Below are 13,352 nucleotides of genomic sequence, written 5' to 3' on the forward strand. Positions count from 1 at the left end.
TTTTCTACTTCTACAATAATTACAGGATACATAATAACAGGACAATAATTCAGTGAATTACTATTATTCAGCTTTCTTTTTACGTGACCATTCAACTGTTGGGGACGATGCAAAGAAATCTGTTCTCAGTTTTTATCAGATTGGCTCATGATTTATGTCCTGGGATTGCTAGTGATATACCCTGTTGAGAGACCTTTATTACTGTCTGTGTGCAGGCTGTAGAGAGTATCAGGGCAGTGGTAGCACTGTGTGATTCGGCTGATGAGGAACTTCGCCATGTCGCCATAGAAACCCTGCTCACATTTGGTGAGTAACAAACTTATGAAAAGCGATATTTGTTGTATAATTACTTGCAATATTTATTTGCAATTATTTCTCAATTACAGTGTGAAGTTTCCACAGTTTATACTACATACTACATAAACATTTTAAAGGATTAGACAGATAGAAATGTAGCATGAATAGTTTAGTACCCAAAATCCTTCTGTTTTATATACATTTACATGTTACTCACATTTGTTGTGACCCTAAGATAAAAACCTTTAGCCTTTAAAATCTGAGATACAGTCTACAGAAAACAGCTTGGAGAGACATTGCGAATAGATGACAGTTTTTGTTTTTTGCAGGCGAGGAGGGGCGGCTGGCTTACGAGCAGCTGGACATGCCGGGCGAAATGATCCGCCTGGGCACACGGCGAGGAAATGCTGTCACTACCGCCTTCTGAGCCATCATGCCACTGAGATCACAGAGTACACCACGGCCCGACCTCAGAGGACAGCACGGCCCATCTGCTTGACCCCACGCTGCACACCTCACAGAGCCGTTAATGACTGATCGTTTTTTTTCATCTGCTTATCAGAACAGACTTAATCTTCACGGCACCACATTAGATCACTGTTCTCACTGATACTGCCTCCTAAAACAAACTAACACCAAACAAACGGTTTTAACCGCAAAAGCACACAACCTATACTCCTCCTGCACACACATACTGTATGCACTTAACACTCAATGTTCCTCCCTCACCTCCTATTTCACATACCCCCACCTTCCCCTGCTTTCTGAGCCAGGCAGAGCAGTCATGTTGACTTTTAACTGGAGAGCATAAATTTTACTGAAAGCAGCTCCAATGACTGTTGAAACTCGAGTAGTCGAGCTGTCCACCTCTGCATACACCTGTATCACTTAATTACTGATTATCCTCTTGATTGTTAGTTGTGTCATGCCAATATACTAACTATGATCTTTATAGGGACTTTTTAAACAAGTTTTGTTTTCTCGCGTTTTTCAGATTTGCACGGTTGTAAGGCATGTAAATATGGCATATTTTACACAACAGGCGTAATACTGTATGTGGTTACATTCAAAATCTATTCTTCATGTTAGTTTCGAGTCTGTTAAATTTTCAGTTTCAGGGATTCTCACACGGTAGAAAGATATGTATTTTGTGGCAGGGTGGACCATTTAATAAGCTGAGAATGGCTTCTTAGAGAAAGTGGTTAAAGGCTCTTAGTTAACTGCAGTTTACAGACTTGAACAGATTTAAACTTCGGTTATGTCTGCAAAGGAAAAGTGAAAAAACAGACTGTTCAAGTTTCACTCTCAGCAATTTATGTTCCAGTTTTTTCATACTTGCAGTTTAACAAGTGCAATTTTGTGTACATATGTGATCATTGCATCTATCTGATACTAGAAGACTTAACTTTAGCTGTGACTTTTTGAGCCTTGATATGGTCAAGCAGGCAGGTTCTACAAAGACACTCCTTTGTAAATCATTGTAAATAAGTCAAGGGCAATAAATACAGTTTAGGATTGTGAGAATGCACTCTTAATAGCTGTACAGAGTGGAGGGTCCTTTGTTTAGAGTATACTGTAGGTGTAATTATTTTGGCTACACATTCATGCATTGTGCAAGCTAACAGCAAGATTAGCAATTAAGTTGTTATGAAGAGAGGCTGCAGAATGAAGTGTTCTGTTTGATGCATCCTGGGTTGTTTATTTACCTGCATCCTAATGTTGGAAAACTTGAGTTCAGCATCTAATTCCAATTTTTGTCATTGTAATTGTACTACTGAGTCTGGTGCTAGAGCACGATGGCAAAACTCACAGAATCTTATTTATTTACTCCTGTAATTCTAATACTCTTTGGAGTTCTGCTGTGATAGAACAGATGTCATTGTTATGTAAATGAACTGCATATTTATGTCCTATTTTGGATCAGGTCTAGTATTTGAAATAGTTTGTTTAAAAATGCCTTCATGTTATTACCATACAACTGATCTCATGTAATTTTAATGAGTTTATTTTGAATTATATTAAATGGATTATTTGCTAATAGTAAATATAGAATTTATTTTCCCTTAAAGTTCCCAAACAGGATGGGATATTAGGAATTATTTTCTTCAGATTTAATTTAACTAAAAGGAACAATTAATTAAAATTCTTTAAAACTCCTAAGTCATCACACAGAATGTATTTTAATACAATGTTTGCATTTTGGTGAGAATAGTGACTTCTTTAAAAGCACAAACCCATAATATGAATCAAGCTACATTTGGTTTTTACTGCAGTCCAAAAGCCATATGGATTAAAAGTAATTTTTTAATGAAATTCCTCTTTTGTATTATCTGTAAATGTGTGAAGTTGTACTAAAAGCTTAAGATGGTATGTTTTGTTTTCAATATAACTTTTAAATCAACCCTGGTCCATGTTTAACAATTTCTTCAGTGATAACATTGCAGTATTTGGGTATAGTATCCACCCATGAACAGTATTGTTTAACATGCAGTTGACCAGTGTTCTTTTAATGGTTCAATTCCTAATCACAAGGTAAAAGTTGGCAAAAGGTGCACATTACTTACCAGGTTGGTCTTAAAAGCAGTCTATTTGGCACAAAATTGAACTTATCTGGTCAGTAGCTTCAGAACTGTTACATTAGTTGCATACTACTTTTCCCCTTTGTGATTAATAGTATTTCCTCTGCTCAAGTTGCAATAAAAGTTTATTTTTGCATAATTATAACTAACTGGATTGTCTTTTGTTGAATGGAATTTAAGAAATTTACATTTAATCACCGAGACTAGTGATAACTGTACAGTTTTGCAGTGTTGGGACTTAAGATGCAAGTAGTTTTAAGTTGAGAATTTCTTTAGAATATGTCAATTGACATTTTACAAGATTAAACATTTTGAAGTTAAAGCCAAGTATTAGCATTAGCTGTATTCAATTCAGAAATTCCTGCCATTGTGCTTAGTATACTTTTCAGCTTCAGGGCTCTAGCACTGCCATATCAGGATGTTTAATGACACGTTTAAGCATTAACCTCCATTTACTAGCAAATCTCACTAATGCAAGACTGTATCTGCACACTGAAAGCAAGCTCTGTGGGAACTGGAGGTTCACAAGCACAATTTAGGTGGTTTAAAAAAAAAAAAAGTAAACAATTACAAGATTCAGATGTAATAAGCCACAAGATTTTTTTTTTGAACTGTTAACTTTATATAACATTTATGTACAACTTCAAGACTGAACAATTTTACAGTGTAAACCAAAACACAAGGGTCATAGTTGACTTCTGCAAGAAGCACAGGTCTTACTTCCACATGGTCATGTTTTCTATTGTGTGGTAGTCAAAGTCTGAAAAATGCCCAGGAAGTAAGAAGATCTACAAAGTTTCTATGTGGCAGAGAACTGAGGCTGTGACCAGTATGACCATCCTTTAAGTTATTGTTGTAATTACCCAAAATTGATAGGCTACAATCAGGACACACTTTGAAAAAAATGGGGCCTGGTCCAAACATCCAGCTGAAGTAAGACACCACATTAATTCATTGTAGGACCTTTGCTTTTAACTGTGCCATGCCAAAATGTCCTCTATAAAAGAGGCCTATACTGGCCTAGCTTTGAATACTGTTATCAACTTTAGGAAAATCTTAAAAATTAAACACCCAGAAATAAATAAATACCGGTTTCTCAGCATTTTAAAGCTTACCACAAAAGGTAGCTTTGGGAAAAAAAAAAAAAAGGAAATTAAAAAAATAAAATAAAAGGAAAAGCCCTTAAGCCATTTCCTCTGAAAGAATGAAGACTTGCTGCAAAATGGCACTGGCTAAAATCTGCTGACTAAAACGATTAGTCCCACGAAATGCAAAAGTTGCCAGTTAATCGTGTTCTATAGGGGTCTCTGATTTCTCATGATCCAAGGTCGCTTCTTCCTCTGAAGAATGCTGATTGTCATCCGAATCCTCAAGTGTCTCTTCAGAATCATCTTCCTCCCCCTCCACATCAAGGGCAATATCCCTCAGTTCTTCAAGACTGTCAGGGCTCTTTCCAGTCAGCCTCTAACAAGAAGTCAGAAGTGTCATGTTTGTACCATGAATTGCACTGTAGTTCAGTTTAATGTTTACTAGTGGGCACAACGGTTTCCCTCAGAATTATATTACATGTAAAAAAAGTAGCAGATGGGAGAACACAAATACTATGACCTGTTTTATCTGCACTATTTGGCTCCATCTTTTCATTGCAGCTGTCTTTTCCTGACCCTTCTTACTGCTTAAGCTGAAAATACCTGAACTAATGGGATATTGACTGGAAACCAAATGACAGGTGGACAGTTTAGCTTTCCCACATGTTTTTACATTTGTAATTGTTTTGCTAATACTTCTGGTTCCGGCTCATCACCTCTTCAGGATGAGCTCTTGAATCTTTAAAAATATTTGACAGATGTGAGACATGTGCCCTAATAGTTGATACTAGCAATATACAGCATGATACATTATACCCCAGCCACACTCTAAAGTTAGTTTAGATTTCCTCAGCTAGACTTCTTCAATGCTTGCCAATAACCCATTTGAACAATTGGGTCTTGGCAGCATACAGACAAGTTTGAGTAGGAGAAACAATGCATAGTGTCCACCCATTTCTTGAAAGTGTTTAATTTAACATTTGAGAGCTGTAGATAAAGTCCATTTTTATATAGACAAGTAGAGGCAAGTCTTAAAACCAGGCAGTGTATCAGTATTGGGTGAGACCAAGATTATTAATTACACACAAGTTCTTACCTCAATCATGTCAGCCATGTACTGAACGTGTTGTGCCAACTCTAGTAGCTCTTGATTCTCACCCTTAAGATGAATTATCTGCTCATCTTTGGCCTCAATGTCTTTGTGCAACTGGTGTAAAGGGGAAAAAAGCTGTCAAAATACAATGCCAGCTGGACTGGTGCCAGCCACAACTGACTCAGTCAGTGGGAGCGTGGGAACAGCTCAACTGACAGCTAAACATTAGCCACCTCTTAGTGATTAACCCACCTTCTCATTTTCCTGTAGAACATTGTACAAGGCCTTACGTCTCTCTTCAGCTACTTCTTTCCAGTAGGTTGAAGGAGGAGTTTCTACAACAGTAGGAAGTTCAAGCTCAGAGAGACACTAACATTTTGCATAAATTTTTTAATTTGGCACAAATTATAAATCCTACCTACCTTTGACCATAAGTTCATAAGCTTCACTGGACATGCCATCCATCAAATGCAGTGTTTCTTCTGTCTGTGTGGCTTTAACTTCTACCTTCACCCTCTTTGGACCTCTAGTTTGTTCTGCACTCCATTGTTTCCGTTTGGGAATCGCCTTCGCTGTCTAAAGAGAATTTGCATTCATGTTCAAATGGCACAGCAAAGCTACAGACCCTTTGTTTTGCTATTAAAACCATGTCATACCAAATTTAAGGCAAACATTGACAAATTAGACATCCAAATCCTATTTTAGCAACAAGGCACCAAATACCTGAGCTGACCGCCCCAAATCTTTATTGGCAGCTGAGAGCTGAAGGACCTGTAGGGTTTGTCTGGGAGGCCCCATTGGCTTTTGAGATGGTTTAAAGAAGTTCTGGGAAGGAAAAAAAAAAAAAATAAAAAACACCATTTAGTTACTGCCATCTTATATCCGAGTAAATCACAAATTGGATAATGACAAGACGGAAGGCAAAATCCCAAATTTACTGGGGACCGTTTAGGAACTCAATACTGAATTACTTGGGAAGCTACTGTGACCAGTGTTTGCTTTCTCAGCACCTCTATTCACTGGGGCTTAGTCTCACTTTACTTTAGTTACACTGTCACCATGGGAGAAGGCATAAGTGAAGTGGCTTAACACTGATGCCATGTGCAACAGGCCCACAGGTGAGAAAAGGGGTAGGGCACACAAGTTCTTTCAGCAGCCGTGGGAAAGTTTGTCTTCATGGGTCATTACAGAGCAACCAAAAACGCTCAGTTTGTTTATGTATGGCCAAAGGTACACTGCTTTTCTGTTTCGTTCCTGGCATCCTGCCTGTGGTGAAGACCATGCCTGTAACTACTTTACACAATGTACAAACCTCTTTTCCTTTGTCTGAATTACAGAGACCACAAAATAAAAAAGTTAGATCTGTATTAAAGCAGATTTAACCTTAAATTGGCCCACTGAAAAAAAAAATTATGTATAAATCTACAGCTCACACACTTTGTTATAACGGTAAAAGTTGCAAGTGCCCCAGTCAGCCTGACTTGTGCCAAGGGTGCAAAATATAAATACAAAGCAGCTGAATTAAACTTGTCCAGCCTTTATTAATAATTCGTGATTGACGTTAAGAAAGCCGAAAAGAAATATAGTTGCCTTAAACAGGCAAATCTTCACTGTCTGAACATGGATACTAGCGTCCACCAGCTGTTAACACCTTGGCAAAAAACAATATATACACATCCTTCACAAAAGCAAGATATCGTAATCCTAACGTTACATGTGCACCAAACTTGGCATTAAGCCTTATCTGGAAGAGATAAGTGACTTTAAGCAATCAGTTATAACCGAACAGCTAACGAGTTGCACTCACCTTTATGTTTTCATTAGACACCTGGTGGCCTTGTTTCAGCTTCGCGTTAACGTTCATTTTCTTGCAAGAAACCTGAGGAGTCAGTCATTATCAGGACACAGCGAAAATACAAGATGTTATGATCGCCATTTGAAAAGTTTAGATTTTAATGATTAGCACTTTAATCTTAAACGCGAATGACCATTTAGAATATTAGTTAAATTAAGTTCAACCTCGTTATGTGGCTTAAAAAACATTTTCAGTCGTATCGTTACTTCCTTAGCTAGGATCAAACAGTGACACAAAAGCGCAACCGACAGCTAACCACAAAACTAAACACTTTGAGGCCTGAAACAAAACTAATATAAAAGCGAGTGTTAGACATGAAATAGCAGAAGAGAACGTGATTAAATGAAGGCTAAAGGTTTACTAAAGGAAACCACTGTTTACCAGCTCACCGTTTCCAAAACGCACGTCACTGTTGAAAAACTCTTTCTTCTGTCTATCGATCTCGCGCCAGAAGCTTAAATACGCCCACTCAGTCACGTGACAAAGGCAACACTCACGCGGAAGCCCCCCCTCACTCATCCACGTGTGGTCACATGTCAAGGCGCGTTTTACGCGACGTCACAGCTTTGTAGTTGACGGTGCAGCCATTTTGGGGGAGGCTGTGGATAGACGAGCTTGTGTTGTGCCATTATTAGCTGCCCAGAAAACACACAAAGAAACCAAACGGAAAAACGTCGGACGATACGCCGTTAAATATGGGCCCACCGGGAGACAGAACACAGCACATGTCGACTGAAAGAACGGAGGATTCCAGCTGGATTGTCGATTTATCTTGACATGGCATGCAGCAGGGCGAGTCGGAGGTTGTGACGACTGAAGAAACGAAGAGAAAGAAAACAAGCGCAGCAAGCACCTCGAAACTTCAGGCGTGGAAGACGTGGGAGATTTTGTTTAGCTAACGTTTATTTCGCCATTCAGCGTTTGTCGTTTGTTTGGCTACTTGATTCCCTGGGTGAATTTGTCGATGGAGTTGTTGATAAGACACGACTGAAGCGAATTACACGTAGCTAAAATGCTGAACACAAGCAAATCCAGTTAGTCAGTCAACGCTGCAGGTCTCTAGACTCTCACGGCACTGGTAGTCACACTAAACCCAGCGAGAACATGTAAACTCGTGGAAAGATGACTGTACGCTAGCTAGCCAGCCGCACATAGGCCTCAATTAAGCCAATCAGTCAGAAGATAAGATGTAGCTACATCGTTGGTTCACTACTAGTTAGTGTCGGAAGTGAAAGCATAGATTAGCTTGCTAGCTCACCTTAGCTAGTGTGCTAAAAATACACTTACACCATGACTATCAGCAGTGGCAGCACCACAGGCCGTGGGCCGAATGAGTGGCAGTAAAAGTCAAGGAAATGTCAAGTTACCTTCGCAGTCCACTTCGGTGTTCCCCGATGCCACTATCTCCTGGCATCTGTATTTAACTTACCTGCCATGTTCGTCTGTATCCCCAATCTGTCAATAACACGCACATAACGCAGCCTCTACAGAGAAACAAACAATACGACAGCCATAGATGAGGGACTTTGAAATGACCCAGTTTATAGAATATTTGTCTGGTCGCTGGTCTCTGTAGTCCTCAAATTCTCCAGCAAAAATATATTGCCGGTATGGGTTTTTATAGTAACAGCCGTTTCTGTTGACTTCAGTAACATTTACACAACAAATGTCATTTTGAGTTGCTGTACCATTTTAAATATATGTTGTAGTTTACTGTCAATGGCAGACTAAAAGTCAATTTAGTTTAAAAGTTATGTCTTAAAACATGGATTTCTGAAAAGGTAATAAGGAGATGTAGTCGTAGTTTGTTGACCATTCCCCTCCTCAGCACTGCCCTTGAACAAAAGAATTAAAAATGACTTAGTTTTGCTTCTGATCTGTTGACCTTTTCAGTTGGTAGATAGTGGGTATTTCACAGATCTAGTCTAGAGTTGTTTGATGCATTGTTTCTGCAACGGGTAACTAGCTCCATCCTTTACCCAATCTTAAGAATACAAAAGTAGAGAGTAGCCAAAATCGTCTGCCACAAGAGTACCATCACAATCTAACCATGGGGGACCCAACTTCACGAAGAAATCAAACAAGAAATCGGCTTAGAGCGCAACTTCGGAAGAAAAGGGAATCTTTGGCTGATCAGTTTGACTTCAAGATTTATATAGCCTTTGTTTTCAAAGAAAAGGTTTGTCACCACAACAGAAACTTCAAGTAATTCTTAATGTTGTGTTTGCTTGAAACGTGATTGTACAAACTGCATGTCTTATTTATAATTGCACTTGTTACAACAGTTTAAATTATTTGTGTTTTTTGTAATTGCAGACGAAGAAGTCAGCACTTTTTGAGGTAGCTGAAGTGGTGCCAGTGATGACCAACAACTATGAAGAAAACATCCTTAGAGGTGTACGGAATTCCAGCTACTCTCTTGAGAGTTCAATAGAACTCCTGCAAAAAGACATTGTGCAACTACACGCCCCCCGATACCAGTCAATGAGAAGGGTAAGGTGGTGAACCGTCTGAAGAAGAAATACTTTGATGTAAACTGCTTGTCATGTTAATCCATCTTCCTTACTCATTTGTTCTAGGATGTGATAGGCTGCACACAGGAGATGGACTTCATTCTTTGGCCACGCAACGATATTGAAAAGATCGTCTGTCTGCTGTTCTCCAGATGGAAGGGTGCTGATGACGAACCCTTTAGGCCTGTTCAGGTCAGACTTTAGCACATTGACACATTATTCTGTCTGTAACTTTGTAAATCCTGTTGCAATTTTTATTTAAAAAATGTAGGCAACATTTTTTAATTGAATGGTTTCCCTTAAGAAGACACCGGGGCGATATGGCCTTTTTTCCCCCCGTTTACATGAACTAAACACAAAAGTGAAAAACCCTTGCAGTATTACTATGCATGGCATGTTTCTTAATTAATTGAACATGCATTTATTAAAGTATTTACTGTTCCGGATTATCAAGTGCCAAACGTGCAGTATAAATAAAGAAAAACATTAACTAGAAAAGTTGTTCTCTTGTTAGATATTGTAAAACTTAAAGAATAAAACTTGGAGCAGCTCGTAAACAAAAGTAACACATTAAAAGCTTTTAAAACACAGGTGACACTGATAATGTCGTTGAGTGGAACAGTGCAGTGCCTACAGAGACACAGTTACTTCCTTTTAATGTGAAGCCCAAGTGCAAGTGCAGTGGAAGTGATAATATTGGTTTTTTTGATGTAGACATTTTTAGCACTGTTCCAAAAAAAAGATTCAAATAGATATGATTAATTTGATAAATCACCAAGCTCTACTTTATGGCAATATATTTTAATGCTATATGGAATAAACATTTGAGCTTAAATAATAATGGTAAATCCTGCCTATATAGCTTTTATCCAAAGCACCTTACAGTGTTGCTTGGACCGGGTGTCACAATATTTGCTTGATTAGGTCAAAAGTGTGTCCTTTGATTTGCAGGCCAAGTTTGAATTTCATCATGGAGACTACGAGAAGCAGTGCTTGCATGCTTTGGCTCGTAAAGACAAGGCTGGAATGGTCATGAACAACCCAACTCAGACTGTATTTCTCTTCATGGATAGACAGCACTTACAAGTAAGTTATAAGTGTGAGAGGTCTCTTATCGGTTTGAAAATATAAAACCTCAGAGAGCCTTATTAGACAAATGTCCTCTGTCCTCTACTGCAGACTCCTAAAACCAAGGCCACAGTTTTCAAGTTGTGCAGCATCTGCTTATACTTGCCCCAGGACCAGCTGACCTGTTGGGGTGTTGGAGACATCGAGGATCACCTACGTCCATACATGCCTGATTAAGGCTTCCTTCTACACCCATCACAAAGGGAAGAGCCCTTGCTCTCCTTCCTGTCCTAAGCCTTTGGAAGCAAATTCTCATCCCCGCTTTGTTCCTTTAAAAAGATTTGAACTTGTGCTTGGATCTGTCCTTTTTTTTTTTGTTGTTTGTTTTTGTTACCTCCTTGCTCTCCCCTCCCCAACCTGAAGCTGATTCCGTTCCATCTTTTTTTTCCTCATGCTCCCAATGTTTCCATTCTTCTGTCAGCCATTTTTTGGATTGGTTCTTTTTCCTCCCTCTTCATTCCCACCTACTCACTCATCTGTTTTTGTTTAATTGAACCTGCACGAACATTGATTTTGAGTGGTTGGTTGTTCTCTTGGAGCTGCACTCTCAACAGCACTGGTCATTGAAGGAACTCTTTATGTTGCATCAAAACAGGAACAAACAATACACAGGTCTTCACAGTGGTTCTCAAATGGACGTGTTTTATATCCTTGTTGTCAAAAGAAAGGATTGTTAAAGCATGGTTTTCATGTCAGCGGGGTTTGTAGAACAACTTCACACTATCTTTTGACTAAAGACAGGTGTGAATATGTGTAAAACACCTGTATAAGCAAAGATAACAAGATGAACAATATGTCAAATCATATGGTGTAGGTATTGCTTCTTAAACTGCCTTATTTTATTTATTTTGTTTCTTTTTCTTTTTGGCTGGACTTTTAAAAAATGTTTTGTGTCATTTGCTTTTCTATGACATTCTGGGAAGGCCTTTGCTAAACTCTTGAGTGACTTGAAAGGCATTGTACACAAAGTTGAGACATGTTGAAGGTTGTAGTCATTGTTCAAGCCATTTATGCACTACTCATTTAAGCTACTGAAATCACCTTTTTTATGTTTTGTTTATTTCGGGCTGTGGGTTGCTAAGAAATCGAAATGGTGAAAGTTAATTTTTAACATACCTAACAAAGTGAAAGCTAACAGAATTTTGGTTAATTTGGCCTACTAAAATTAAGATTTTGCTGCCATGCTCATTTAAATGGGTTTTGCAGGCTTGCTTGTCCAAGATTATAAAGTACATATAATTTTGCTCATTGCTGATTCAGTGTGTTCAGTTGAAAGGTTATAAGGTGTGTACCTTGTAGGGTTTTTTTTTTCTTTTTTTCTGTTAATTCTCAAATTAATACTGCTGAGCATATCCCAATACAGTGCAAATTCTGAAAGCAAAATACTTGTCCATTTTTTTAATTGCATCTACAAACTCCAACAGAAGTGACATCTGGATTTAAGATACAGTTATTAATAGTACGCAGTTGTGGCTCTCATCAGTTTTAACCACAATTTTTCCTATTCATAAGTTAACATCTTCACTCAGATGTCAACTACATTTACACAGTAATGTGATTTACACACAGGCACACACGGTTAACTGCTGCCAAGGTGTTTAGTGTGTCTTCCTTGTGCAATGAGCTTCCCTGTTGCCTTGCTGGTGAGGTCCACAGTGGAAAACGCCAGTGTCCGTCCTTGCTTCAGAACCTGAGCAGTGATGAGTAAGTCCTCTCCTATCTTGGCAGCATTCATGTATCTGTAAAACGGTGACAATTTCTCAGTCATTTTAGTTTATAAAGTTTTCACTGATGCGGAAATACTGCTAAAAGCATGGATGTAGATTCATGATAATTTTACCCCTTGATGAATGCAAACATTTTTTGTCTTCTCTCAGTAACAAATCTGCACATAGGTAGGCTATTTAATATGCATATTATTGTGACTCAGTGTATGCACATTTAATAATTCTTTTTAAAGTAAGTTGTTTTATATTTCAAACATTGCTAAAATCTTTCAAATAGCATTTAGACCTGGAAGAAAATTACATTTACATAAAATAGTTAACTGTAAAACGAAGCATTACAATTCATGCATCTTTCATTCAATGTGATTCGATAATCATAAACTTCGACACATTTGCTAAAACTATAAGTGTGTGTATAGAGAGAGAGACCTGGGAATTGTATTCTTTCATATTTCAGTTTATAGAGCGGATTTATATTACGAATTCTATAACGAGTCTGCTGCTTTTATGTCGATTTTAGAGTAAAGTTTCAATTTGAATTACATGTGGATTCACTGGTGATGCCAAGTTTTTAGGGGAGAAGCAAGGGATCGATCATGGCATTATTAAGGCTTATACTGCACATCGACTTACGTGATGTTCATATCCACACTAACTCCCGGTGCTCCCCTCTCAGTGTACATGATAGCCATGGTGGAAATGACATCGACCAAAGTGGCTGTCAGTCCGCCGTGCAGCATTCCCCCGCGGTTAGTGTGCTCCTCTTCTACCCGCATCTCACACACCACCTTACCTGGATGTGCAGACAGAACTTCTACCTGGATAAAACATAAATGTAACTATCTGTGACAGGCAGTGCAACAGCGAGATAAACAGCAGTATTTAAATGCGCAAGCTGGGATGCAGGGTGCGCTCACAGACACAAAAGCTTTACCTTACGTAGGACTCTGTCGAAGCCCTGATTATTTACCAACTCTTTCATTATTTGTTTTAACGAATTTAAAGTTAGTGAAGACATATTCAACATCAACAATACAGCCAATGTCAAACTTGTGTTCCTAGCGTCTGAACC

At 38.5% G+C, this 13,352-nt stretch overlaps 4 protein-coding genes across 10 annotated transcripts in view; 2 read left to right on the forward strand and 2 right to left on the reverse strand.

Moving 5' to 3' along the window:
- The window catches only part of ripor2 (RHO family interacting cell polarization regulator 2), a 58,354-nt gene extending 55,333 nt beyond the window's left edge, over positions 1-3,021 (forward strand). For all 6 annotated transcript variants that reach the window (XM_067500539.1, XM_067500575.1, XM_067500558.1 and 3 more), the window contains 2 exons: positions 216-306; positions 627-3,021. In XM_067500539.1, the coding sequence (XP_067356640.1) occupies positions 216-306; positions 627-724 (189 nt within the window). In that variant the 3' untranslated portion in view covers positions 725-3,021. The remainder of the gene's footprint in view (positions 1-215; positions 307-626) is intronic.
- Positions 3,022-4,010: 989 nt separating this feature from the next.
- Positions 4,011-7,440, reverse strand: gmnn (geminin DNA replication inhibitor). 2 transcript variants are annotated; one of them, XM_067500648.1, is made up of 7 exons: positions 7,302-7,440; positions 6,865-6,936; positions 5,781-5,882; positions 5,480-5,633; positions 5,310-5,392; positions 5,061-5,171; positions 4,011-4,340 (listed from the first exon to the last, which is right to left on the reverse strand). In XM_067500648.1, exons 2-7 carry the CDS (start codon positions 6,919-6,921, stop codon positions 4,161-4,163), a joined length of 687 nt encoding a protein of 228 aa, XP_067356749.1. In that variant the 5' UTR covers positions 6,922-6,936; positions 7,302-7,440; the 3' UTR covers positions 4,011-4,160. The 2 variants fall into 2 exon arrangements, with proteins under 2 accessions (XP_067356749.1, XP_067356742.1); XM_067500641.1 differs by having other exon boundaries at positions 7,294-7,433.
- A 58-nt stretch (positions 7,441-7,498) lies between these two features.
- c1h6orf62 (chromosome 1 C6orf62 homolog) lies at positions 7,499-11,936 on the forward strand. The gene is made up of 5 exons (XM_067500664.1): positions 7,499-9,091; positions 9,229-9,405; positions 9,492-9,617; positions 10,377-10,511; positions 10,605-11,936. The coding sequence occupies exons 1-5, from the start codon at positions 8,963-8,965 to the stop codon at positions 10,728-10,730; spliced, it is 693 nt and encodes a 230-aa protein (XP_067356765.1). The 5' UTR covers positions 7,499-8,962; the 3' UTR covers positions 10,731-11,936.
- On the reverse strand, positions 11,937-13,345 carry acot13 (acyl-CoA thioesterase 13). The gene is made up of 3 exons (XM_067500679.1): positions 13,215-13,345; positions 12,914-13,098; positions 11,937-12,292 (listed from the first exon to the last, which is right to left on the reverse strand). The coding sequence occupies exons 1-3, from the start codon at positions 13,305-13,307 to the stop codon at positions 12,133-12,135; spliced, it is 438 nt and encodes a 145-aa protein (XP_067356780.1). The 5' UTR covers positions 13,308-13,345; the 3' UTR covers positions 11,937-12,132.
- Positions 13,346-13,352: the final 7 nt, after the last annotated feature.

The sequence above is a fragment of the Channa argus genome, chromosome 1 (genome assembly GCF_033026475.1).
Source record: "Channa argus isolate prfri chromosome 1, Channa argus male v1.0, whole genome shotgun sequence".
Taxonomy (NCBI): Eukaryota; Metazoa; Chordata; class Actinopteri; order Anabantiformes; family Channidae; genus Channa; species Channa argus.

Bases quoted from the DNA above. Each gene is read 5' to 3' on its own strand.
- gmnn (XM_067500641.1), bottom strand. From the start codon at position 7,431: ATGAGTGAGGGGGGGCTTCCGCGTGAGTGTTGCCTTTGTCACGTGACT. The intron at 5,634-5,780 runs GTATTTGGTGCC...AATTCTCTTTAG, and splicing joins ATTTGGGGCGGTCAGCTCAG to ACAGCGAAGGCGATTCCCAA. The intron at 5,172-5,309 runs GTGGGTTAATCA...CCTTTACACCAG, and splicing joins TTCTACAGGAAAATGAGAAG to TTGCACAAAGACATTGAGGC.
- acot13 (XM_067500679.1), bottom strand. From the start codon at position 13,307: ATGTTGAATATGTCTTCACTAACTTTAAATTCGTTAAAACAAATAATG. The intron at 13,099-13,214 runs GTAAAGCTTTTG...TGTTTTATCCAG, and splicing joins TCGACAGAGTCCTACGTAAG to GTAGAAGTTCTGTCTGCACA. The intron at 12,293-12,913 runs GTAAGTCGATGT...ACCGTTTTACAG, and splicing joins AGTGTGGATATGAACATCAC to ATACATGAATGCTGCCAAGA.
- c1h6orf62 (XM_067500664.1), top strand. From the start codon at position 8,963: ATGGGGGACCCAACTTCACGAAGAAATCAAACAAGAAATCGGCTTAGA. The intron at 9,092-9,228 runs GTTTGTCACCAC...TTGTAATTGCAG, and splicing joins CCTTTGTTTTCAAAGAAAAG to ACGAAGAAGTCAGCACTTTT. The intron at 10,512-10,604 runs GTAAGTTATAAG...CCTCTACTGCAG, and splicing joins TGGATAGACAGCACTTACAA to ACTCCTAAAACCAAGGCCAC.